Raw genomic sequence first — 25,955 nt, 5'->3', positions numbered from 1 at the left:
CTTCTGGAATAATATGAAGAGAAATCTCTCTCTCTCTCTCTTTCTCTCTCTCTCTCTCCCCACTATATTGCCAAAAGTAATAGGACGCCTGCCTTTACACGCACATGAACTTTAATGGCATCCCAGACTTACTCTGTAGGGTTCAACATTGAGTTGGCCCAACCTTTGCAGCTATACCAGCTTCAACTCTTCTGGGAAGGCTGTCCACAAGGTTTAGGAGTGTGTCTATGGGAATGTTTGACCATTCTTCCAGAAGCGCATTTGTGAGGTCAGGTACTGATGTTGGACTAGAAGGCCTAGCTTGATGTCTCCACTCTAATTCATCCGAAAGGTGTTCTATCAGGTTGAGGTCAGGGCACTGTGCAGGCTAGTCAAGTTCCTCCACCCCAAACTCGCTCATCCATGTCTTTATGGACCTTGCTTTGAGCACTGGTACGCAGTCATGTTGGAACAGGAAGGGGCCATCCGCATACTGTTCCCACAACGTTGGGAACATGAAATTGTCCAAAATGTCTTGGTATGCTGAAACCTTAAGAGGTCCCTTCACTGGAACTAAGGGGCCAAGCTCATCCCCCGAAAAACCCCACACCATAATCCACCCTCCACCAAACTTTACACTTGGCACAATGCAGTCAGGCAAGTACCGTTCTCCTGGCAACCGCCAAACCCAGACACGTCCATCAGATTGACAGACAGAGAAGCGTGATTTGTCACTCCAGAGAACACGTCTCCACTTCTCTAGAGTCAAGTGCCGGTCTGTTTTACACCACTGCATCCGACGCTTTACAATGCACTTGGTGATGTAAGGCTTCAATGCTGCTGCTTGGCCATCGAAACCAATTCCTTGAAGCTCTCTACGCACTGTTGTTGTGCCAATCTGGCTACACGAAGGCTACACGGAGTTTGGAGGTCTGTAGCTATTGACTCCACAGACAGTTGGCGACATCTGTGCACTATGCGCTTCAGCATGCACTGACCCCGCTCTGTCATTTTACGCGGCCTACCACTTCATGGCTGAGTTGCTGTTGTTCCGAGCTGCTTCCACTTTGTAATAATCCCACTAACAGTTTTCCATGGAATATTTAGTAGCAAGGACATTTCAGGGATGGACTTATTGCACAGGTGGCAACATATCATGTTCAGAAATGCCAGTTTTGCAAGTGTAGTGTTAAAAAAATTCACCTTGTGATATATCCCCCAAAACAATACTATATACATACACCAATCTTTAAACCCCCAAAATTTGTATATCTTAAAAACTAACTACCTAATAACTTCTGTGAAATGTATATCCTACTGCTTTACTGTTTAACCTAAAAATATAATCCACCAAAATGTGCAAAGAACGAAGTATCCAACATTTTCAAATGTTACTGTCACTGAACAAAGTTCAGTGAAGAAAAAAGTAAATTTGTATCCACTTTTTTCTAAACACACAAGGGATATGGTAGTGTCCTTCCACCTGATGTTAGCAGAAACCATGAATGGTACCTCCTGTGCACTGCACTCCCCAAAAGGACATAGGCTCACCTTTGCTAACTGACCATAACTAAATATTTTAGTAGAGTCAAAAGCAACTTTTATTTGATATTCTCCCCAGGAGGAATTCTCAATGGTGTTGTGGCAGTAATACTTCCTCTTTATGTTTCTGGGGGCCCAAGTTCTCCGTGTGGTCCACCAGGAAAGGAGAGATCCAGACTAAAATAAATGAGCTGAAGACTTCTCTTATACTAATTAGACACAAATATTTGTTATTCTTTTATGGATTTCTCACTCTTCCTTAGTTTTTCCTTTCTTTGTCCCGGAAAAGTATGATGTTTGTCTGACTGTTTTCTTTCTCAGACTGATTGGGAATGGGAGCATCTGCAGGGTCGGCAGACTCTCTCATTCTCAATGAGTCTGTGAAAGGTTACAGTTTGGGACTGTGTAGTATTGCTAAGCAGTTTCTTACAGTTTACAATGAAGTTTAGCATATTTGTACCTGTATAATCTATGGTTTTTGGACTTCATTCTTCATTATAAATCAGGAACATCTTTTCCTACAAACAACCGAATATAGCTACTGTGAAAGCAGGCACTGCTAATGGAGTGTTGTGTATCATACACACTATTAAAATAATTTATGAGCTGTCCATTGTTTGTGTAACCATACAAATATTGGAGCACGCAACACCAGATATGTTTAGACCTTCCTTTGACATCTGCAGTGTGTACATTGACAAACCCTGCAACATTCAAACATAAAGCAAGGTGTAAGCAGGTGACAGAGTCTGAAAGGCAAACTCCAGACCACTATGTCTTCAACCTAAGCGTGTTTAAAGGATTAATAAAATACATGTCTACTTGCCCCAAGAAGCAATAAAAAAATAGATATATGAGATATTTTGTTTGAAATGTAATTAAATGTATAATATTTGGGACATTTTGTTAGATATACATGTGAAAGAGATCAGCTTGATATACAAATATCTTATCAATGTGCCTTAAAGTTCAATGCTAGGCTAAATGGTTTTAAAATAATTGTGGCCCCACAAGGTGTTTAAAACAAAAAATACTCACCTCCTTTCCAGTACTGTCATCCACAGTAATTGCTTTCTGCTCCTTGTTCTATATTATTTAAGCTGTAAGAGTGAGGACATACTGTGAGTGCTGGGAGTCATGTCACTATAGTGCCCTTACTGTAGTACGATGATGCACAGAGCGGCGCTGACATCACCATGCCAGTGCCATGCTCTGCATTAATGAGGACCACCCACCACCAAAGGCAAGCAAAAAAAAAAGAGAAAAGCATAAGATACAGCAGATAGGTAGGAGTGAGGGCTACATATGGGCAGCCATGTTTGGTCAATTCATACTCGGGATCTGGTTTCTGCATTGCAATGCTACACATTACTGCTCCTTTTCACAGCATGAATCTGTACATTGGTATACCCAATAAACTAAGTATAGCTTATATCTTATGTGAACGGTTGTTAAGAGAGGAGACAATTAATCAAATCTGTTGAGCTCTATATTGAATATAATAGTAAAAAATATGGAGAAGCCGGCATGTAAAAATGTCACAGCAATAATTACTCTACAGTGAATGTATAGCCAAAACGTTTCTTGATAATTTTGGGTAGGAAAGGGTAAAACCCCTATTAGGGTATTTTATGCTGTTTACATTCTGTCGGTAGATTTCCCTTTACTTCCTGTCCTTGAGCAACAGTGAGAGGAAATCTCGGCAAACAGGTATCTTCATTGGAAGGTTTACTCTTGTTTAACATTTTCAATTTCCAATCACTTTCAGTCTCAGTGACACTATTACAAATGGAGAACCGTTTACTGTTCTGGCGACAATTCTAATGACAAACCAGTGAGACTAGTACAAATAAAGAGGGAAAATCTTTCCAGCGGGGACACTGGTGGTCCAACCCTTTTCTACTCTGTCCAAAACTAACAAAAACATTTGGACTACACATACACTTTAAGCCTGCATTCACACCTAGGCGTCAGTGTTTGAGGGAGTTTTAATCACTTCTTTTCAGTGTTTTTGCGCTTTTTTTGCAATTGACAGTAGAATGGCGTCACTGCACCAAATCGGTCAAGCAAAAAAAATGTCAAATGCACTCTGCAGAAGACGTGTATCCAAACCTCTGTTATTAACCTTAGTGATGAGACAAGTTTTTTTACATGCTGACTTGTGAGTGTGCCATGATGCCTTTCTACTGTCTACTGTTTGAAGCCCATTTCGTGTGCACCTTACTGTATAGTTGGTTACAAATTGTTGAGTGCGTTTGTCATTTGTTTTGCTTGACCGATTTGGTGCAGTGACGCATGGGGGCTCTCAGCTGCCATTGGGATGTGCGGGATCCCCTGTGTGTTCCTGTGCCTTTAAGGAGGTTGGGCTTCCTCCTGACAAACCTGCACCCAATTTGAAATCTTCTGCCCCCATGTGCTCCAAGATGGAGACTCTCATAGTTTAGAGTTAGGACCGCACTATAAGAGGTGCCTTGGCGCGGCTGTGCAGCTTTCACATTTTCTGCAGAAGACGTGTATCCAAACCTCTGTTATTAACCTTAGTGGTGAGAAAAGTTTTTTTACATGCTGACTTGTGAGTGTGCCATGATGCCTTTCTACTGTCTACTGTTTAAAGCCCATTTCGTGTGGACCTTACTGTATAGTTGGTTACAAATTGTTGAGTGCGTTTGTCATTTGTTTTTTTTGCAATTGACACACATGAATATGGTTTATGGGAGGGCAAAGCACTGTAATCTGCCAAAAAGAAGCTCATATACTCTTTCCAGCGTTATGCGTTTTACAACTTGCGACAGAATGCTCAGGTGTGAACAGGGGTCATTGAAATGAATGGGTGTGAACGGGGACTATGGGTTCATTTATATTTGTCAGCATGTTTTCATGTGTATGTTGATGCAAGTTGCATTGAACAGGCCCATCCATTTTTCAGTGCACTTCCACGGACCAAACCTTCACCTTATTTTTTTTTTTCACTGAAGGCCAAAAGGCAGCGCGTGATTTTTATTACATGCATTAATGGTAAACTGAGAGTCAGGTGCGTTTGTTTAGTTGTTTGTTTTATTGGAGTACCAAAAAATGAATAGGCAGGCAGCCTATACTGCATATCTCTAAAGGAAACCTATACTAACATTAATATGTAGGCTGGTATTGATGACCTCCCTTTCTGAAAACACTGTTAGATTTAGTGCTTTCTGACCTGAAACAACTATGCAGATCAGGTATTGTGAACTCACTCTGACCCACAATGCTGTGATGGTGTTCAGGTTAGTGGTGGTGGTGGAGGTGGGTGTGTCTGTGGAAGCACTGCCCATATTGTGCATCCGTTTTATGATTTAACAACTGCCTGGAGTTCCACTTTAACATCTAACCTAGGCTAACACAACACTTTATCTAACACCTATAACTGATTCCCTAGAACCTGATCTAACTCCCAAAATTAAATATTCATTAACACAACCCTATCATTACCCAACACTCTTTGTTTTGAAGAATGGAACCCTAACAATGAACTAACAATGAACTTCTCTTTATATGGAATGAATCCGCGCTAATTGAGAAAATATATAATATATATATAAAGAAAATCTTAAACCTGGGTTTAGGGTTAAAAAGCTGCCACACAAAGGTTACTGTTGGAACCTCATAGGATATAGGGTAAGTGTACAGCGCTGATTAACCTCCCCAGTGTAACCCGCAATTTTAAATAAAGAATCTCCTTTACTTGTGAAATAAACTTCAGTGATCCGTGTGTGTATCAAATTACTTGTCACAAAATTTCAACATCATAATTTGCTCAAAGGTGCATTTGAATAGACCATTAATGAGAAAAAACGGTTAACAATCACTTCAAAATATAGCAACAAAAATGTGCCTTTTAAATAAACAGTTAATAAGAAAAGCGAGTGAATAAATCACATCTATATAAGGCAACCAAAAAATAACTGAAATAAATACCGCAGAAGCAGTGGTATACAATTGTTGCAAAGTGTACAAATGCTAATCAGACTAGCAACTAAATAATACTTTCTTTCAAGTGAAGCCAACAAGTTCATCAAACCAGTGATCAAAGGAATGATAAAATTATATACAAAAAAACATTTCTTTAGCATGGTATACGCCCCCAGGAGCCAGTTATCTTAAATTTAACCCCATAGGTTAGTTTTTTAAAAATCAGTTGACCAGTACAAGCTAATACATAGTACATGATTGCTCCAAAGATTCGATAAGAATTTGGTAGAACAAAAATACAGACTTGTCAACAGTATAAAAAGCATAGAGATATACAATATAAAATCAGCGATTTGGACATATTTCTAAACAATAATAATATATAAAAAAAAAATATAAGAATACATGAATCGCAATATATAAAAAAGGGGGAGCATTTGGTTCATAATCTATCAACCATTATATAGGCTATCCCATATCCGCCAGACTGAGATAATGTTTTAATAAAAAGCCTAAAAAATTGGTAAGTGTAAAATAATGTTTGTACAGACGAATTTCAACTTCAACACTCATATTAGAATTCTACCATATTATATTAAATATTAAATATGAAACCCTCATATATATATAGATATAACCAAACTATAAGAAAATCCAGGTCATTAAGTACTTCACCAGGTATATAACGATCCCTCAAAGATGAGGAGGGGGAGGGGGGTTGTTGATAGAAGGCGCAAAATAGAATGGTCTATAAATTACTGTAGGGCACATATCTAGATATAACATATTGGTTATAGCTAGATATCTAGATATGAATTCTAATATGAGAGACCATCTATGTATAAGTAAAATGCAAATGTAGCAACTGTACCGGACATGTTAGATTACTATTATTTAGACGTTTATCTATATCTTATTATGAGTTCCTGCATCAGTAATAAATGAATTGAATTATATTTAGCTTCATGGAGTGGTGACGAGAATACGTAAATAGACCACGAGAGCCTAGGTGCAACTTGCACATGTCACTGAAAAGAATTGACCTACGTAATGACAGCAAGCTTTGTATTGTGCTGGGACACAATTTGCTTACATAGGAATTTAACCTGATATTCAGAGTAGACCTTTGTTTACAAAATGCAATGAGTGACTATGAGCAGCAGTGATTTTCCTATCCAGGAAAAAAACAGTGTTAGAGGTTATATACTTACACAATGTGGTATTACTCACCCATTCCTCAGAGGTGACTTAGTCACATGGGAATCACATGACAAAAATGGTGAATCAATGTTGTAATTCTAAGGTTAATATAGGTTAATACCTGTATAATCAATATTCCAAGAAAATGGTTAAACAGTTAAAGTGATATTAGTATAATTCAAAAGGTTTCTAAGCTATTTTAAATGCTGATCAATTCACTTACAAAGTATGCTGCTCCTTGATGTTCCTTGATGTTTAAAAGTTTGTTTCCTTCAGAATCAGCTGGTCTTCTGAGCACTGCACCAAATATCCTCTTTTAGGATGACTTCTTTCCCTTGCAGGGTCTTATGGATCCACCCTTGTGTGTGCTAGTGAGCTGTGTGTTTCTCCACAAACAGACAGGCACAGCAAGGTAAGACACTCCCCTTCCCTTTCCCCCTGCTCCTGTCTCCCTTTTCCAAGCTAGTAGATGGACAGCTGCTGGAGACTGTTCTCTCCCTTGTGATCTTGTACTCAGCGGGAAGTTCAGGGAAGCCGAGCTAAAAGATTTGGAACTGTTCAGAAACATGATGACTGTAAGGGTCGGTAAAAAAACATTAAAGAAAAACTTTGCTGGGCAATGTATATTTGTTTCATCTGGATTCATCATTGAAAAAAAGTCAGAGAGTTTAATACTACTTTAAGAACACATCTCCCACCTCATCATACCACCTCCTGCTGCTGATTGACAAGACCCTCAATATAGGACATCATTGCTTTCACACACCTGTTATTTTCTATTGTAGGTGACCCTTGAACTAGTATTTTGTCATGTAGACTTAAAAGAGTTGCAGGTCCAGTACATGTCCTCAGGAAGAGACCTTCTGACTCCACTTGTCATGAGGTAAATATGGGGCTGTCATTGCTAACTATCTTTTGTAAATGCTAGCTGGCTGCTTATCTCTGGCTTCAATACGTTCGTCATACAAGCATGGAGACAAGTGGTAGAGAAAAGGTAGCATTCCTTATACGTATGTTTGTTCAGGGTCAGTGACTCAGATAGTCGTAAACCCAAAGCATCAGCATGAGCATTTTCTGGAGGAGAGGTCCACATTGACAGTCTATGTATTGTATATCTCTCAAGGTTTTCTTAAACCAGAAATGAATAGTCCAATAAAAGATACAATAACAAAGCCAACCTTTTCTGCAATGCTTTCGTTTAATCCAGAGATTTCCCCCACTGTACTTTTTTTTTTTTTTTGCAGCTAGCATCAGCATCAGTCAAACTACGTCCTCTGGGCCCAGGTCGTCCTGGACCTGCCCCGGACTGTGACTGGAGTGGACAGAGAAAGATAAAGCAGCACAGTGATGACTTCATCCCTCTGTCAGTCTGTTTTCTTCTTCTATCAGCATGCTTTTTGTCAGCACATGAACTGATTGACTCACACTCCAGCCCTGCTATACAAGAGGCTGGCACCAGGCAGTGGTGTATTTATGTATTTGGCTGCCCTAGGCAAGCCAAGCTTCGGCCGCCCCCGAACTGCTGGAACTCTAGTCGCAGGCACCGATAACAACCCATCCCCCCCGCACCCCCGGGATTACTTGCCGTCACTTTAGGACGGGAGCCGGACAGCACAGCCGACGGATGGGATTGTGACTCGAGAATGAAAAGCAGCCGGCGGCCACTTAATCGATCTTACTGCTTCCTGGGTCACAGCGGCTCTGTGACCCAGGAAGCAGTAAGATCGATGGAGAGTCACAATCCCATCCATCGGCTGTGCTGTCCGGCTCCATCAGTCCTCCCACCCTCTTCACAAGAAGGCAAGCCGCCCTCCACTCCTACACAGACGGGCTCCGGCTCGCCCCTCCTCTTCACAACATAGGCGTTTGCAACATGCATTCCACTTTTTTCTTCTGTGCCCGTTTTAATGCGTGCAAACGTGAAGTAGAAATGCAAGTACTCACGTGTGCGTTTGGGGTGCCATTAATGTAATGTTAGTAATGTGTCGAGTGTCGAGTTTGTGTGTATTTTAGGCGCATTTCTACAACGCCTAGGTGTGAACAGAGCCTTAAAGAAGAGCTCCAGAAAAAAACGTTTCTTAGCTCATGCAGTAGGGCTACCACCGCACTGCAATAGTTAAGTGCTCATTTTTGTCTAGGTGCTAAAATAACAAAGTTATACTCACCCAAAGCACTCCCCGCAGCACAGGCGGGAGTGACTGGTCTAAGAACAAGCCGGTTCAAAGCATCAGGTGAGTATAACTTTTTTTTTATCCTAGTCAAAAACCAGCAGTTAACCCTTGCAGTGCGCATTCAATAAAATTTTTTCCCTGGATGTCTTCTTTAAGTTGCACCCAAGTAAAGAATGAAGACTACCTGCAGTGAGATCACCCAACTAGAACTATGACAAGCTTTAGAGTTGATAGCTTTAGAGTTGATAGCATAGTCTAAAGTCCAACCAATTCTGCTATGCCCTTTCATCAGAAAACTTATAATACTAAGTCATGGTTGCACTCTGTAATAAACATAATTTACAAAACAAATATAAACAATAATTACAGATATAAAGCATCAGTTTCAAAATTTATAAACAAAAAAATACTCAGAACTATTTTATTAACAAAAATGTATCTTATTTGTGTATCACTCGGCGGTAGATCCTCAAATCATCTCTGAATTGGTGCTGACATTGTCCTTCCTTTTGGAGGGTGGAATACAATCTCGTGTTTAGTTTATTATTTGTATTGAGATTGTAGTCGTCCATCACAGGAGTGAGCTTGGAGCGGTGACTACTTTACAACCCACACAGGGACCATGGGGAACAAAAGTAGCCACCCTCTATAAGGAAGGACAGTGTCAGCACCAAATCAGAGATGATTTGAGGATCTACTGTCGAGTAATACACAAATAAGATACATTTTTGTTAATAGTTAAGGTACTTGAATGTATGTTTTAGATTTAACTCCTGAATGTAGTGCCTTAAAGTGTAGTGTCACTTTAAGGCACTTTAAGGCTTTAAGGCAAACGTTATAGAATGAATGTATGTTTTGCACTGGCATAGAACTGTTAAAGCCCAGCTCCAGCCAACTTTTATTTTAATAATGAAAATTCTTGGAAGGAGTAAAAACTTCTGTCATGTTTTTATTAGTAGTCTATGACCCCATGGGGAGATGTCCCCTTCCTGACTGACTGAAGGACATGAAATGAGGGAAACGGTGGTCACCGGACACAAAACACAACCAATAACCTGACAGACGTTCTAACCTGTTCCCAGTTTACTGAAAAGTGTTTGTTTGAGTCCATGCCCTTTTTTGGAGTCACTTCAATGGAGTCATATACTGCAGCAAAAACCTGAAAGGGGTCCTAGTCCACCCCCCCCAAAAAAAAAAACCAAAACCCAGTTTGGGCAGAAGTTCATCTTTAAGTATTTTTTAAGCAGCGGTACAATATTTTTTCAACTTTAAACACAATTAACCAACCAGCAGCTGGAAAAGCCTGGCTTACTGCATACACACTATAGAAACAATTTGTTTAATTCTATATAATGTGTGTATCCCTAGGGAAGGGGCATTAGTCTGTTATCGGACATTCTATCAAGGGCTCTCTGTAAAGTGCTTTGTAAAAGGTAAGTGCTATATAAATGACATTTAAATGAACTGACATACTGTATTTATGTTTATGTATAGCTGTATGTATTCTGTATTGCCTATACCTAATAATAATGATGGTGACACAATCTGCTTTTAACAACTCTGCTGAACTGTAGTTTTATTACAGTTTTTAAATGCTTACTGGGCAAACGTATTCCACACCTCAAACCATAAAATTTGCTGACTGTTATCAAAGAACACACTTTCTCCCGTAATAAATCTTTACACTATATAGTAAATAATATGCCAAATAATAGTCAGTTTCAGGGTAATTTACGTACATGATACAGACAACTCTATGAGTCTATCTGAAACTGACAGAGCTGGTGCAACTAGTCAAAAGTAACATTAAATTAAAATTGTAATAGCAAAATAGTCCTTTTGCATAATTGATTTAAAATGTCTATATCAGAAGAAATGAAAGTTACATTAAACCCTCAGATTTTTTAACATAAACCAATAGTGTAATGTGTGCCTTACTGTAATCTATGGTTGTTTCCCTTCTCTTTGCTGCTCTTCCTTTTAAATCCTCATGTCTTCTCATGCTTGGGGAGAACTTCCCTTTGCAGCTCAGGGCCTCTTCCTGTAGTGCTGGCTCAGGTTGCAAACCAACACACAGACACCATATATCCATTTCAGAGACAAGGCAGTCTGCTGCAAAACAGAAGTTCTGTCCAGCATGAGAACAGATACAGATTTAAAAGGAAGAGCAGCAAAGAGAAGGGAAACAACCATGGATTACAGTAAGGCACACATTACACTATTGTTTTATGTTCAAAAATCTGAGGGTTTAATGTCACTTTAAATTAATGGTAATAAGAAAAAATATTTAATAATGTAGAATATCAATAAATGTATTTTCACAATATGTGTTGGAAACAAAGCATTGATAAAAGCCAAACCTGTACATATTTATATTTCAAATGTTCAATATTTACTTTGTTATTACTAAGGCCCGTTCACACATACAGTGGTAGCTGGTGTTGTTTTTCCCACACCGGATCAAGGCTAGTCACCACTGGGCTAAAACACTTATGTTCTATGTGCCCCATTCCTACTGCAATGCAGGTGCTCTATATTGGTCAGACTCCAGTTTCTCAATAAGAAAAGTGTCTAAATAATAGCTTTGTGAATCTTTCAACTGTGACTGATAATAAGAACAGGTACTGCTCAGGTACTGAGTAAGAAGTATAGAATGATCTGATGAGTTGATTAAAATGTACAAAAATGTCATTAAAAATTACAAGTTCCCAGAAAAACTTGCCTACAGTAACCAATCACGTTTTAACAAGGACATACAACAAGGATTGTAATCAGTCACTATGGGCACATTCCCATTTTTTTAAAGAAAAACTTTCTCTGTTCTAGTTTTTATAAATACATCTGCCATTTTGAATGCTCATTAACCACAACTACAGCCAAGACTTTTGTCTGTTTTGGCCAGATTTTTCTTTTTTAATGATTTAAAGCTGAACTCTGCAAATTTTTTATAACCCTTGTATTGGGGTTACCTCTACATTGCCAGGGTCAACTTCTCATTTTGGTCTAGGGAGGAAATTAACTTAGTTATACTCACTCGATCCTCTATGCCGGCCTGCTGTGACAACACTCCCTCCAGCCTGTCTGCTCTTATGCTGCAGCAACGGAGCTGCTTGTAGAGTTTTTATTGTGATTTTGTGTACAGGCCACACTTTCTATAGGCCACAACCACAGCAAGCCATACCCCGTCACTGTGGTTATTTTTGGCTAGGAAAGATGGTAACTCCAGGGACAGTAGAAATGATTGTGCTAAACTTACCAATAAATGCCATTGTGCTCCTCAAATTTTTTCATTTTCCATACTGTTCATTCAACGTACAAGCCAAATTCCCTGTATGGTTACTTTAAAGGAAACCAATCAGCGGTAGACATTTGTAATAATGGGAATTGTTATAACAGTGAAGCCTTACCTCTCTGGGATTTATTTTTAATTAGTTACTTGTGTTCTCTCTCTGCCCCATCAGAAGTCACAGCCAGTAATGCCCCTATGGAGGCTTGCTCTGTACTAATAACAGACAATAAAGAAATTGTCATATCACCGACTGCCAAATAATAAGCTTGCATGATAGAAAACTAACACATGCATAGATTTCTCAATCCATGCTAACAATGTGGAGGGATGTATATGAGTATGAGAGAAAGGTAGATGTTTTTGCTTATGGAATCCCATGTTAATGATTGATTAACATCTTATTTGCATACACTCCAACAATTTACGTTAACTATTGTTACTTGTTATTTTTTCCAAACACTTCTGAAAGTACCTAACATGTCTCTTTGTCAGTCTAATGATCAACTGTTGTTGAGGAGGAAGGCCTACCCACGATTCCTGCTAAATCGGGCAAAATTTGATCCGTGTGTACCCAGCTCAGTCTTAAGGTGCCCATACACCTTGCGATCATCGTACAAAACTTTTCGTCCGATGATCGAACCGTTGTACGATTTTCGTACGGTGGCCCCATCCTGCCCCGATTATCGCAAGGTTGGATCAGCGGTAATTAAAAGAAAGCTCCGCACTTGTAATTGACCGCACTTATTTTCGGCTGCGCATGTGCAGTGTAAATCGTATAACTTTTGACGTACGGAAACACTACCAACCTTACGAAAAACGTACGATCGACCGAAGTTTTCTAACCTGCTGGTTAGTCAAAAGTCGATCGATTGTACAGTATTTGCGGTTATACACTGCCCATCAACCTTACGAATATCGAACGAAAACGAGATCAAATAGCCTCCATGGGGGTCTTATAGCCTGACACTACCATGACATACAGTTAAATAACATCACATATATCCTATCCCTGAAAGGCAGGGCTGCACTATTATACAGGCTTTAGAGCCAATTCAGGCCTATGTCTGTGCGTCTGGTAAGGCACTCATGTAGATGTGGATGGGCCCTTATTAGTTTTCTTTGAAAACACATTAAGATATTGTGCAGAAATGTGAAGTGAACCAGCCACAATGGAACAAATAGGAATTTCTACTTGAAATGTATTTTAATTGCAGATTTATGCGTTTTACCACAGGAAAGTAGTTAATTTTGAATAGGCTCTAAGAAAAGGGGAGATTCAGATTCTTACAAATGCCAGTTGGTTCTCTTTAAGGTGAACTTCCCGTCGATTGCTTTTCCCTTTTTATGGTTGGCTACCCACACCCCTTTAATTTAAGTACATTGACAACTAAAACAACCAAATACTTCAGGAATATTGAAAGCCAATATTTGCCCAATTATAACATAAGTGTATGTGCCAAAAATATCGGTATCTGTTATAAAGGATGCTGAGATGCATTTTTGCTTGGACATATAAAATGCGAACATTGGCACCAGTAGATGGGTGTCTGGGCAATAAGAAATGTGCTTTAAAGGACTTTGTTTTGAAAGAGTTTGATTAAAATTGTTAACATAACTATAAATTAGGAAGAGAAGTTCAATGTTTCTTAGCTATTATTAAAGTCCCATTTGGTGGTTTTTGCTGTCTCTTTAAGGTGAACAATTCATAGCTATTACATTAAAGCTGAGACTGAGATTAGCATCATTAGCAATAATCATGTTATGTACATGTTAGCAAACAAGAAATAACAAGCTACTGAAAAGAGTGCTCATAATCACTCTATCACTCTATCAGAGGAATGTTCTCTTTCGTGCATTAGATAGGGGATCATAAAATGTTACATATCTTTCAGCACTCCTGCTACACTGGGTGCACCTGGCTGTCACACTGAGAACTCCCTGATTCAGAGAGTGGATCTGGCTGTCACACTAAAAGCTGAGCCCTAAAGGGCACCTGATAGACTCTGTGGCAAAACTGACAGCCGGACCCTGCAGAGTACACCAGGGATCTACCCCGCTGCCTGATTGACAGCTGGCTTTGCCTCTGTAGAGACAGAGTCATCCATGCCCACCCCCTCCTCGTCTGTCCCTCCAGTCAACGCTGTCACTGCTCTCTGCAGGAAGAAGATTGCGAACTGAGTGATCAGCAATATGTGATCGCTCAGTTCTCAATCAATAGAGCTAATGTGTGACAGCTTCATTGTCACACGTTGGTTCTAACTATGGGGATCAGTGTATATCACTCTCTCCATAATTCTCCTTTAAAAATAAATAAGAGCCTGTGTTGATGAGCTTTTGTTTGCAAGTGCATTTTGCATTCTCATACAAGTCTTTGGAAATACAAAATCCACTTGAAACAGGTCAAATGTAAGTCTGATGGCAGACAACTGCAGGTTAAATGCATCAGTCAATGAATTCTGTATGACTTCAGAAGCATCTCAAACTGATGTCCATCAACACAAGCCCAAAGCTCATCAACACAGACCCTAAAAGTGGTTCTTAATAGGGGTCGACCGATTATCAGATCTACCGATAATCGGGACCCAATATTTACAGATCTTCTAATTATCGGTATCGGTCAAAGTGACCAATATTGCCGATAATAAACACTGTGCAAATTTCAGATGGTTCTTGAGGAACCAGACGAAATTTGCACAGTGTGTGCTACTCTCTGGCTGGCATGCCTCGATCAACTGATCAAAGGCGCTGGTCAGAAGCCGGCAGCCATTGAGCTTCTGGCCCTGGTCGAGTATTTTGACAGCAGCTGATGGCAACCGTCAGAATACAAAGAAAGAAAAAACAACAGATAGTATGGGAAGCATTATCTCCCCTGCTATCTGCTGATTCCTCCTTCAGTTCCCCCTCTGCTGATTGACAGCAGCACTGGGCGGGTGCAATAGCCAGCCTACTATTGACTATTGCAATTTGAATCAGCCAGTAGGAGCCTAGCTATTCATTGCCATGCTATCTGTTGGGGGTTTTTTTCTTTTTTTTCTTTACTCTGACGGCGGCCCAGTAAAAAACAGATAGCAGGGGAGCTAATCCTTAAACAGAGAATTGGCTGATATCAGAAGACTGCCTGCTGTTTACATTCATCCATATCGGTCGATCCTTAGTTCCTAATTACTGGCTTGCTTATTAACTCTAAGTTATCCCTAATTAGTCCCTTTTAACTCCTTCTCATATAGCAATTTTTTTTTTTTTTTAATATATGCTATGTTCAATTATGTGGTGGGCTCACATGGCAAGGCGTATCTTTCTTTTTTCTATTGGCAATGTTGTAGGGCTTAGGATCAAAGACAGCTATTGAGGTGCCAACAACATAAGTCGATTCCTGTCTGCTTTAGACACAGTTGAACTGAGTACAGTCGTATAGCAGTACACGCTCCCTGACCCCTCTAAACACCCACTGGCCAAGCTTTCTTGAGGGAAGATTCATTAAAACAGGTTTAATTTTACTGGCTGATGAATACTGTTTTCCTGTGAGATAACCTATTACCAAGGATGTCGAGCATTGCATCACTCCCTCTCCACCATAGGCATAAACATGCAAACTTGGTCAATCTCGAAATATGTTTTGCATTGAGGATCTTAGCTCTACCTGCCGGCAAGCAGCCATGAACGTCTTCAAAGTAGTCATATTTCAATGATATTTTGTACATATTTGATTTATTATATTTTCAACAAAGGAAAAAATATCAATGTATGTTATTGATGGAAAATGGAACGATGTGCTTTGAGGGGGTTCACAGATATACAACTGGCCTTGAATAAGGATGGTGAACAACTTCAGCTTCGTGAGTGAAGAGTGAACACAGGCTACATGAATCATTATAAAAGGCAAGAAAAATTTATTGTTTCTGCTTGCAGGGTGCAACTTTTTAATGCAGTCGCTGATTATGTGCGGGAAGCATTAGCTTTGAGCTCACTGTTCATTTATGAATTGTCCTATTAACTTGTAACAGTAGGAGAACAGTTTTAACAGTTGATTCTAATGCCATCTACTGGTTGTAAAGCAGATCCATACTCACCACACCAAGTCAGCAGTTGTAGGAGCTTTATATAGTCTAATGGTGTAACCACTTCCCTGCCAGAGCTTAAAACCTGTTCTGAGAAAAACATGAAAACTACTATTACTGACTTCTGACATTGGTGGTCAGTATACATTGATGGTCAGTGTAAATGACCGTTACATTCCGGCTCAGTGTGATTGTCTCTCTTACATCAGTGATCAGTGTGAATGTACCCATTTCAATTGTGGTCGTCTTGAATGCCTCTGTTACATTAGTGCTCAGTGGCAGTGGAAAAACATGCTACTTACATGTTTTCTTCGTCCTAGTCCAAAGCAGGAGTCAAGTGAAATGAGGTTGTCATGGTGGTAATGAGACGATTGGTTCCCAATTTTGTATTATATATGCTACTTTATGGGGGTTAGGCTACCATATTTCCGTAAAACAATGTGGTTCAGGTAGTAATTGCATGTCATGAAAAGGTAATCCTTCCTAGGATTAGGCGACTGGCCAAGCTTGGCTAGTCTGTTTCTCGCTAGATGACCAGAGAACACAGGAGAAATTGCAATATTATCATCCAGATACAATTAACTTGACATTGCTATGATAGTATCCCATAAATTCTATTACAAGGTGACCATGGAATTTGTCACATTGATAAAGTTCCTGGCAAAAGCTGTCTTAGGCTACACCTCCTCAGCTACTGAGATCTGGCAATACCTGCTGGTAAGGCCTCAAACTGAAAGTAGCAGACCTTCTCGAAAAACTGGCCTTTCTGTTTCTAGCCCCAATATGCTTCTTTTGATTAGTACATATTTAAAGTATCCTGTCCTAGAACTTTTTGGTCACCCACTGACAATTAAGCAACTACATCTTTTACCTCTTGATACAGATGCATACTTACTAACTGTCCAGGAAAACAAAAACAAAAATGTTTTGGCTGGAGTTGAACTTCAGGTTTTATTATTGACATTTCACATAATTTTACAACTGCGTGGCATTTGCAATATTAAAAGACCTCCAAACTGTCGCACATTCTAGAACAGCAGTCGCCAGCGGTCCGCGAGCCCCTCTGATGCTGTGCAGGCTGAGCCATCATTGAAGCGGCACGGAGGCTCCTGGGCTGCCTCTCACTGACAAGCAGCAGCTGTCACAAGGAATGAGCGGCTCTCAGTACAGTGCAGGCTCTGCAGGAGGCGGGGCATCTTGTCAGTACCCGGATTGAGCAGGCTGCGGGACATAGAAAAAGTCGGGAGAAGCCAGGTAACTGGAGGCACGGGGGTTGTTGGGGCAGTGCTGAAGGTAGGGGGCATGTGCCCGAGCACCACCAGCAGGACCAGTGGCAGATTCGATAGGGGGGAAACAATATTACTGGGCCAGGGCAAGCGGCACCACTCCCTCCCTCCACCAGCACTGCCACTCCTGCAGGCACACCCGCACCTATGTATGTATGTGTATATATACTGTATGTTGGTCACAGGAGACTAAGTTTATCCAGGATCATGGACATTTTATAACCATTTATTATTGTCACTGGAGTTTGTGTATGTGTAAATATATATATATATATATATATATATATACACACACACGAGAATATATTTATATAGGAGGAAACAAATAATATGATAATATACATATATATTTTTAAAAAATTAATATTAGTGGTCCGCAGGATTTAAAATTATGATTTAATGGTCCATGAGGTCCGAAAGGTTGGCGACCGCTGTTCTAGAAGTCCTCCTCAAGTCAGTTGAGCACTTCAGGGCTATTCAGCTGTCATCCTGGAGGTTCCCAGCAAGCTTGGAGACAGAACCAACTTAGAGACAATTAAGAGACAATTCTCCTTATGAAGTCATTTAGGAAGAAAACATGAACTAGGATAATAAATCTGTCACTGTATGCACTAGAAATCAGGAATGACCATTTAAAAGACGGTGATGATGCAACCAATTGATAGATTCCCCCCAATGTATATATTTGCTGACACTGAATCTGCTTAATATTCATATTCAAATTCAATTTAATCATAATCAATTACATTACTGTAGTCTGATATGGTCAGTGTTAAATGATTTGCCCTTCCCATTGAATATTGGACAAAATGGCTTTATACTGTCGATGGCCAAAAAACGATATTGCGGAAACGGGTCCCCTTCAACATGTGCAATGTGGTTGTTTTTCATATAAACTTATTAGAATTTAATTATAGCTACACATTTACCAAAAGAACAATTCAATGTGATAAAAAAACAACATTTGTGCAACTTACGATTTCAGTATAAACAGACAAATTCCGAACGGCATTAACAAAACACCAGACATCACAAGAAGAAAGAATGACACATATGTACTACAACAAAACAGTTTCTTTTTTTACATTTATTTCATAACAGCAATACTTAAAAATATGTAAACAGATTCAAATAGTTAATCTGCTCAGAAGGAACCCAGATTATGTGTTGGTATATGGTAAATAATTGCAGATTATCTGTTTTTTACTAATAGGTTAACATATGTGCAGAACTAGCCATTTAAAAAGAACAAATATACTGTAGTGTATTGCCATGGTGTTCAGTAAGTGAACTTTGGTAGAAGATGCAAATATCCAAACCACCTGTCCTGAGATATGTAGGCTGCCATTGCAGTCTGTTTCTTATGAAATGCTAGTTGCCTGGTTGTCATGCCAATGTTTTGACTTCACAAATTTCACTGAGCCATGACAAGCTCTGCTTTGTGAAGTAATTCAGCCAAAGCCAGGAATTTAGCATTTACAAAAAGGGTCAGCAATGGCAGATCCAATGTGTCTCTCTTGACAGGCTTATTTTAATTAAAAATCAAAATGATACTTTATTACTTAGAACCTAGAGCACAAATGCAATATAAACTTTTTTTTTAAATTTAAATCTCAATAATTAGTAGTCACAACTTCTTTTTTGCTTATATACAAAATGTTCTTACTTTTTACAGATAATTGGATTTGAAATGTAAAATATAGAGCCCTGTACCGATCATTTTAGTATCTGTTTGTCTGGCAAACTTTCCTATATAGCACAGAGAGACACAGAGATCATCGTCTGATTGCCAAGAACAGGCAGAGTGTATTGGAAGTATAATCAACCTGACCACACATACAACAAACAATGTATTGTAAGCAGGGACAAGATTCTGTTTGGTCAATGACGCCACCCATGGCTGGTTTGTTAGCAACCGGCCAGGGATCTGCCATTTATAACAGGAGTAGCAGCACAGAAAGATTTGGCAGAGGGTCACAATTCCAGTCTCCAAGACTCCAGCCATGTTTAGTTGGAGACTGGAGCATACATAAGAAGCAGAGAAGAGTGTTACAAAAAAAAAACCCATGTGGCTGATCCTAAGACAGGTATCTCTATCTATTTGGTGAGTGCGGTTTTTCTTAAAGAGCACAGTGGTGTAAAGGAGCACAACATAATTTGTGAGCATAGAAGAATTGATAAATCGTGTGCACTGCGCTACTGCTCATAAACGTGCATAAACTTCCAAACAATGTGTTAATTTTCATAAACATAAATTTTCAAACATAATAATAATCAATATGACAATATTCAATAATAGTCCTTAATAAATCGGTATAAAGTGCTTTTGTGCAAAATCCTCAATGTGACAATGATCCTCTGACATAATGTGCTCCCGACTCCCGATGTGTTACGGTAACTGAGAACACACTTACCAGAGATCCATGACCATATAACTCAATGGTCAATAAACATAATTGTGGTGAGTGTCTTTATATATAGAAGAATTGAATCACCTTGGAAATAGACTTTGGGGGTTATTCACAAAACGGTGAAGGGTTTGGATAAGGCAGGAGAAGTGAACAATCTAGGACAAAATAGCAGATTTGGAAAAGTCCTCCAATTCAGCTCACTTTCCAGGTCAGCTATGTTGTCCTAGATTGTTCCCTTCTCCTGCCTTCTCCAAACTCTTCACCCTCTTGTGAATAACCCCCTTTTTTTGTGTGTTACACTGATGATGCATGAGTTTTTTGCACTTGCATTGGTCAATTTTGAGAAAATAGTGGAGGATATCAGTAGGTGGAATATTTAAAGAAGAGAATATTATAATCTTTGGATATTTACATGAAATGTTGGATACACAAAGGGAGATTGTATTGTCACATATTTATATTATTCAACACTGGTATACATTAGAAATATATATATTGGGATATGTATTTGGAATATACACTGATTAGAAACTAGATGTGAAACATTGAGCGCTGTGCAGTTGTCATACAATTGACTTTCACATTTGTTTTACTTTTATAGCATTGCAGCTTGCAGTTAGGAACACAAGGGAAGGTCTAAGCATGGTTAAACAGATAAATCATACGTTTTTGTTTTTTTTAATGACGCAGGGTTCAGAGGACGGAACCACAGAAGTGTGGAATGCCAATGTGGTTGGCGGAGGTTGCAGCACTGGAATGAAAGGAAGATGGGAGACGCAGTCTGCCAGACAGGTGAGTATATTGGCTCTTCTATTGTGGCAAACTGGATTTAGGATTTTCTAAAAATTTGAGAGGGTCACTTTAAAAAGGAAGCAAATTAAGGCGTGAGGACATGCATGATGGCCACACTCCTCCAAGTGAACGGTCTGCCTGTGAGTATGTGTGTGTGTGTGTATATATATATTATATAGTTATAAAACAAAAAACAACAACCACTCTGTGTTCTGTTTATATATATGTATGTACACATTTCTCAATATATACATTTACCAGACCCAAAAATCACTTCTAAAGTAATTTCAAAGCTGTCCACATCAGTTCTCGTGTGTCCTCGCACACTCACTCTTATGGATTTCTTGGCACCATCTTTGAGATCACGTGGCTTCATCTCTGAAGCATTTCTTGCTTGTTTAGCGTAAGGCAAAGCTGTAAGTACTTCATGGCAACATTTTGGATAGTGTTTGAAACATTCAAATGTATCTTTGCACTTATCACACGGGAAGTACTGACATCCTTCTTTTGGTGTCACTGAAAGACAGTTCGATCTTCTTCTGGCAAACAGTTTGTGCAACACCTTAAAAAGTGATACATGATGGCAAACCCTGGCATGTTTCATGCACAGACAGTGTAAGCCAAAAAATTTGTGTAGAACTGTAAAATGTTTGCAAAGCATATTTCGGTAATTGGGCTTCAAGAAAAGATAAATCATCGGATTGTACATCGTTGAAGCTTTTGCAAAAACTGCAGGCACTGCAAATGCCAAAGGAGGAATGACATCAATAGACCCAAATGCTGCCCACATAGCAATAATGGCGTATGGACTCCATGCTGTGAAGAAACCAATGCACACTGCGATGCTTAGCTGAAAAAAGAGAGACAGTATGTTGTATTAGAAAAGAGCTACAATTTTAAATATTACAGTTGGATAGAACTACAATTTCTCTTACATTACACACAAAATACATATGGGGGCTGATGTATAAATGTTCTACCCAGCATATAGCTGGGCACATGCCATTTGCACTGCATGAATCCACTAGATCAGGGATAGCCAAACTCCAGCCCTCCAGTTGTGGTGGAACTACAAATCCCATGAGGCATTGCAAGATTCTCACAACCACAGACATGACTCCCGGAGAGAGATATATCATGAGATTTGTAGTTTCACCACAGCTGGAGGGCCGAAGTTTGGCTACCCCTGCACTAGATGGAGCCAAAGAACATAGCAAATTGCTACATCTAGTGGCATGAATGATTAAGTTTCTTTGTATTTTTTAAACCTCTCAATCAAAGTCATCCCTACAAAAAAAGACTTAACACTAATCCCGCCAGCTGCCTACGCCATTATTTTCCGCTGTCTTCATGTGCTATGCTGGCTAACTTCAGGGTGTGTCAGATGCTTGTTCTCCTCCAATGGCTGTGGTTCCTTCGGCCTACCCCTACATCACTACAGGGCACAGTAGTCTTGTAGATGCCGGAGGTAGAAGAACGTTAACAGACCAGGCATCCAACACATCTGGAAGTGAAGACAGCAGAAATCAGTGGCATGGGCAGTAGGAAGGGTAAGTATTAACCCTTTTCTTTTGCAGGGATGTCTTTGATTTAGAAAATAAAGAAAGTCACTGTCACTTTAAGTTCAGGATTGTTCTATGATGAATGGGTTGTTATTGTTGCATGCATGGCTAACATAGCTTATTCATAATGAAGGCCAGTGAGGCAACTGTTTGTATATTCATAGCTGGGACCCACTGCAAACCTCTTGTTATTTCTGACAACAAATTGAGGCAAGTGTAATGAAAGTTTCATACCCTTTCCCCATAGAAAGTACAGTTAAAGGTTGCAAAGAGATTGCACAAGATGTTGACGAACACAGAAATGCAACTGTCACTATCTTTAGCCAAAGTGGCTCGCTTGCTGGGCAAATTCTGCATAATCTGAATTGCTAGAGTGGGAGAAGCAACTGAGCAACAGCTTATTGATCTGGACAGTGCAACACTACAGAAGATGATTTGTAGCTGGGAGCGGAATGCCTAATAGCAGGGAAAATATGACAGTAATTGCCGTCAGACACTGGCTGTCAGGATTGGGGATGGTATCTATGTGTCACCTGTTTCTCACATGCACATGGTGAGGGGGTCCAGGGTTTATGGCTGGTGTGGAGACAACATACTCTTTATTTTTTTTAGAATCTTAATGAATTCTGTTCTGGGTCCTGTAGCCCAGAGGCTTTGCAGAGATTTGGATGGGATAAGGCCTCCATTCCTAGATCCACGTCTTACATGGTAGCCAGAATTTATTAGTCTCATCCAGGAGGATAACTAGAAATCACAGGGCCCAATAGCAAAATTTTGTATGGGGCCCTGTGATTTCTAGTTACACCCCTTGAAGAGCCCACTTGGGATCCCACACAGCTCACCTGAGGGTGACCCTGCAGAGCCCACCATAGAACATCTATGGTGGGCTCTGCAGGGTCACCCTCAGGTGGGCTGGTCACACTCCTTACCTGTCCGCCTCTTCTTCCTCCGTCTTCCCTCCTCCGTCGCCGGGCCTGCCTCCTCCTCCGTCGCCGGGCCTGCCTCCTCCTCCGTCACCAGCCCCGCCTCCTTCTCTGTTGCTGACCCTGGGCCGCACCTCCTCCTTCCCCCTGCCGGATCTGGCCTCCTCCACCGCCGCTGCTGGCTCTCATTGACTCAGCAGCAGCTGTGGAGACGAACGCAGCGCTGCAAGATCACCGACAGTGATCTGAACAGCGGTGCGTTCGAAGCCATAGCGACCCAGGCGGCCCGCACGGCATCAGGGGGTGTCCTGGCTGGGCCCCCCTGTGCCCAGGCCCCATAGCGGCCGCCTGGGTCGCTATGGCGATTGTTACGCCACTGGTCTCATTATGCACAGGCCTTTATATGTGAAAGCTGACTGATGCTCAGGGCTGACTCTCTGCTCTCTGCAGTAGTGCCTACTGATGTGTGAAAAGGCTGAGTGCTGACAGGACACTGAAAGAGGTACAAGAACTGCCAGTTTGGGGAACCCATTAGGGGAGCCCCTGTTAGTCAGGAACTAAGCGCTGAGCAGATGTTTTGTTTGTTTTATGCTCTGGTCTTGCTGTACACAGCTCTCCCGCATTGAAGTTGTTTGTTTGCTGCCTTGCTAAAAAAAATTGCAAGAGAAGCCTGCTCTGACGTTCGTGAGTGTTCCCCTTACATTTCTTTAGGGCACATTCAAAATGGCTAATTGGAGAAAAAGGTGATTTCTGATGCTGATTTCACTCAAGCTCTGACACCTATATGTGGTTTTGATGGATATCACTAATACAGTGTACAGGGCCGGATTTCCCACAAGGCCAACCGAAGTTCCGGGTGCCGGGCGGCAGGTATTTCTATTGGCTAACAACTACCGGGCGGGTAGTTGTTTTCTAGATTTAGTTCTGCTTTGGGCAACCAGCGCAAAATGTACAACAGGGAAGACACTCGTTCGTTAAGAAGTGATCTCGCCAAGATCACCTGTGTGCAGCCTGCTCATCCGTCCTCCCCTGTCCGTCCCGTCCAGCCATCCCCCAGCCTTCCGTCTCACCTGTCACAGGAGTTCCTGTGCTGTGCTAGAACTCCTGTATTGGAGGTGACAGGTTCAATAAAGAGAACCTGTCACCTCCAAATGCTATAACAGATGGTGTAAGAGTCCAGGGCTTACTACGCATGCGCCAAAGGCGCGTTGCCGCAAGAGGAAATCTGCGCCAACTGTGCACGCGCTAAAGACGCGTCAGTGTGCCAACCCGTGCATGCGCAGAAGACCTGATAGAAAAAGGCAGGAAAATGCCCAGGAGGCGCACAGGAAGTGACCTCAACCTGATGGAAAAAGGCAGGAAAATGCCCAGGAGGCACACAGGAAGTGACCTCAACCTGATGAAAAAAGGCGGAAAAATACCCAGGAGGCGCACAGGAAGTGACCTCAAACTTCAATCATCACTTCCCTATATAAGCCCAGCCCAGACACTGCCAAATTGCTGGATTATCTTCAGTTCCCCCTTGTTCGTGATCTGTCTGAACTTGTTGTGACCTGGAAACCTCTTTGACTACTCTTGATTGCTGCCTGCCATTGACCTCGGATTTGTACCTTGACCATTCTACTTCTTTGCCCCTTTTGTACTCAGCTGCCAGATTGGAACCGACCCCGGCTTGGATCTCGACCATTCTTTTGATTAACCCTTGTGTACTTCGTTGCCAGAGTGGACTTGACCGCGGCTCGGATCTCGGACTAAGGCTTGCCCGGTGCTCCGCACCCCTGGCACCCGTGCCACTTGGTGTCCACCAAGTCTCTGTCTCCATCTCCAGAGACTTCAAGGACCCGAGGTGCAAGGGAGGCCTCCCCACTACTTCGGTCTCACCTCAGGTACGTGGCTCTCATGACAGAGGGGCTTGTTAGCAATAAAGTTAATTGAAAAAAATTTAAAATAAAATTAAAAAAATTAAAATTGATAAAAAATTCCAAAATAAATAAAAATTAGGAAAATAAATAAGTAAAAAAATTAAATAAAAAGTTGATAAAAAGTAAAAAATACAAAGTAACAAATAATAAGAATTTTGTTTTAAATAATAAGATAAAAAAATTATTAAAAATAAAAAAAGTAAAAGATAAGATAAATAAAAATTTTAAAAAAGTGAAGAAATAAATAAAAATTACAAAAGTTAAAAAAATAGAGAAATAAATGTAAAACTAACCCTGCTTCCCCCACCATCAGGTTGCCATTCTCCATTGGGAGTGGGGCGCATAGAGAAACCTGGCCTTGGGGAGGAAGAGAGAGTAAATCTGGCCCTGACAGTGTATACAATGTGCTCTATTCAGAGATCGGTCTCATTGGAAGCCGGGCTTGTTGACTTACTTGAGATTCAAGGGACACATCCTTGGAATGACCATACATTAAGAACTTGGGTTGGACTGTTACAATTTCATGCTGTTCGCAGCCTACAGTTGGATACATGACCGGAGTTTATATTACTTATTCATATTGATACAACTTATAGGCATATATCAGGGAGTGTGGTATATTCCACTCCTCAGGACATGCTGCCTGGACAAACTTTTTATATATGGTGATACAGTGCCAGTCTGGTCACGTTTGGATGAGTTTCTGATCAATACCAGAGCCTATGGATACCAGATCTCTGGGTATTTGCATTGTGCAGATGCAGTTTTTACTGGATGAATTGCATATATACAGCTTTTGTTATTAAAACCACAGGCTTATTTTTTGAATATTGGCATTGGATACACACTGAATGGATGTTTATATATACTGGGAC

The 25,955-nt window shown here is 40.5% G+C and overlaps 1 protein-coding gene across 1 annotated transcript in view; it reads right to left on the bottom strand.

The window, feature by feature from the left end:
- Positions 1-20,540: 20,540 nt before the first annotated feature.
- Positions 20,541-25,955, bottom strand: part of LOC108786085 (opsin-5-like) — a 39,479-nt gene continuing 34,064 nt past the window's right edge. The window contains exons 6-7 of the mRNA XM_018555304.1: positions 20,932-21,523; positions 20,541-20,632 (exon numbers count right to left, since the gene is read on the bottom strand). Coding sequence (XP_018410806.1) covers positions 20,541-20,632; positions 20,932-21,523 — 684 coding nt within the window. The remainder of the gene's footprint in view (positions 20,633-20,931; positions 21,524-25,955) is intronic.

This window comes from Nanorana parkeri, unplaced genomic scaffold (genome assembly GCF_000935625.1).
Source record: "Nanorana parkeri isolate BGI_ZX_2015 unplaced genomic scaffold, ASM93562v1 scaffold191, whole genome shotgun sequence".
NCBI classification, from domain to species: Eukaryota; Metazoa; Chordata; class Amphibia; order Anura; family Dicroglossidae; genus Nanorana; species Nanorana parkeri.
This window is presented reverse-complemented; position numbering and strand designations above follow the sequence as displayed.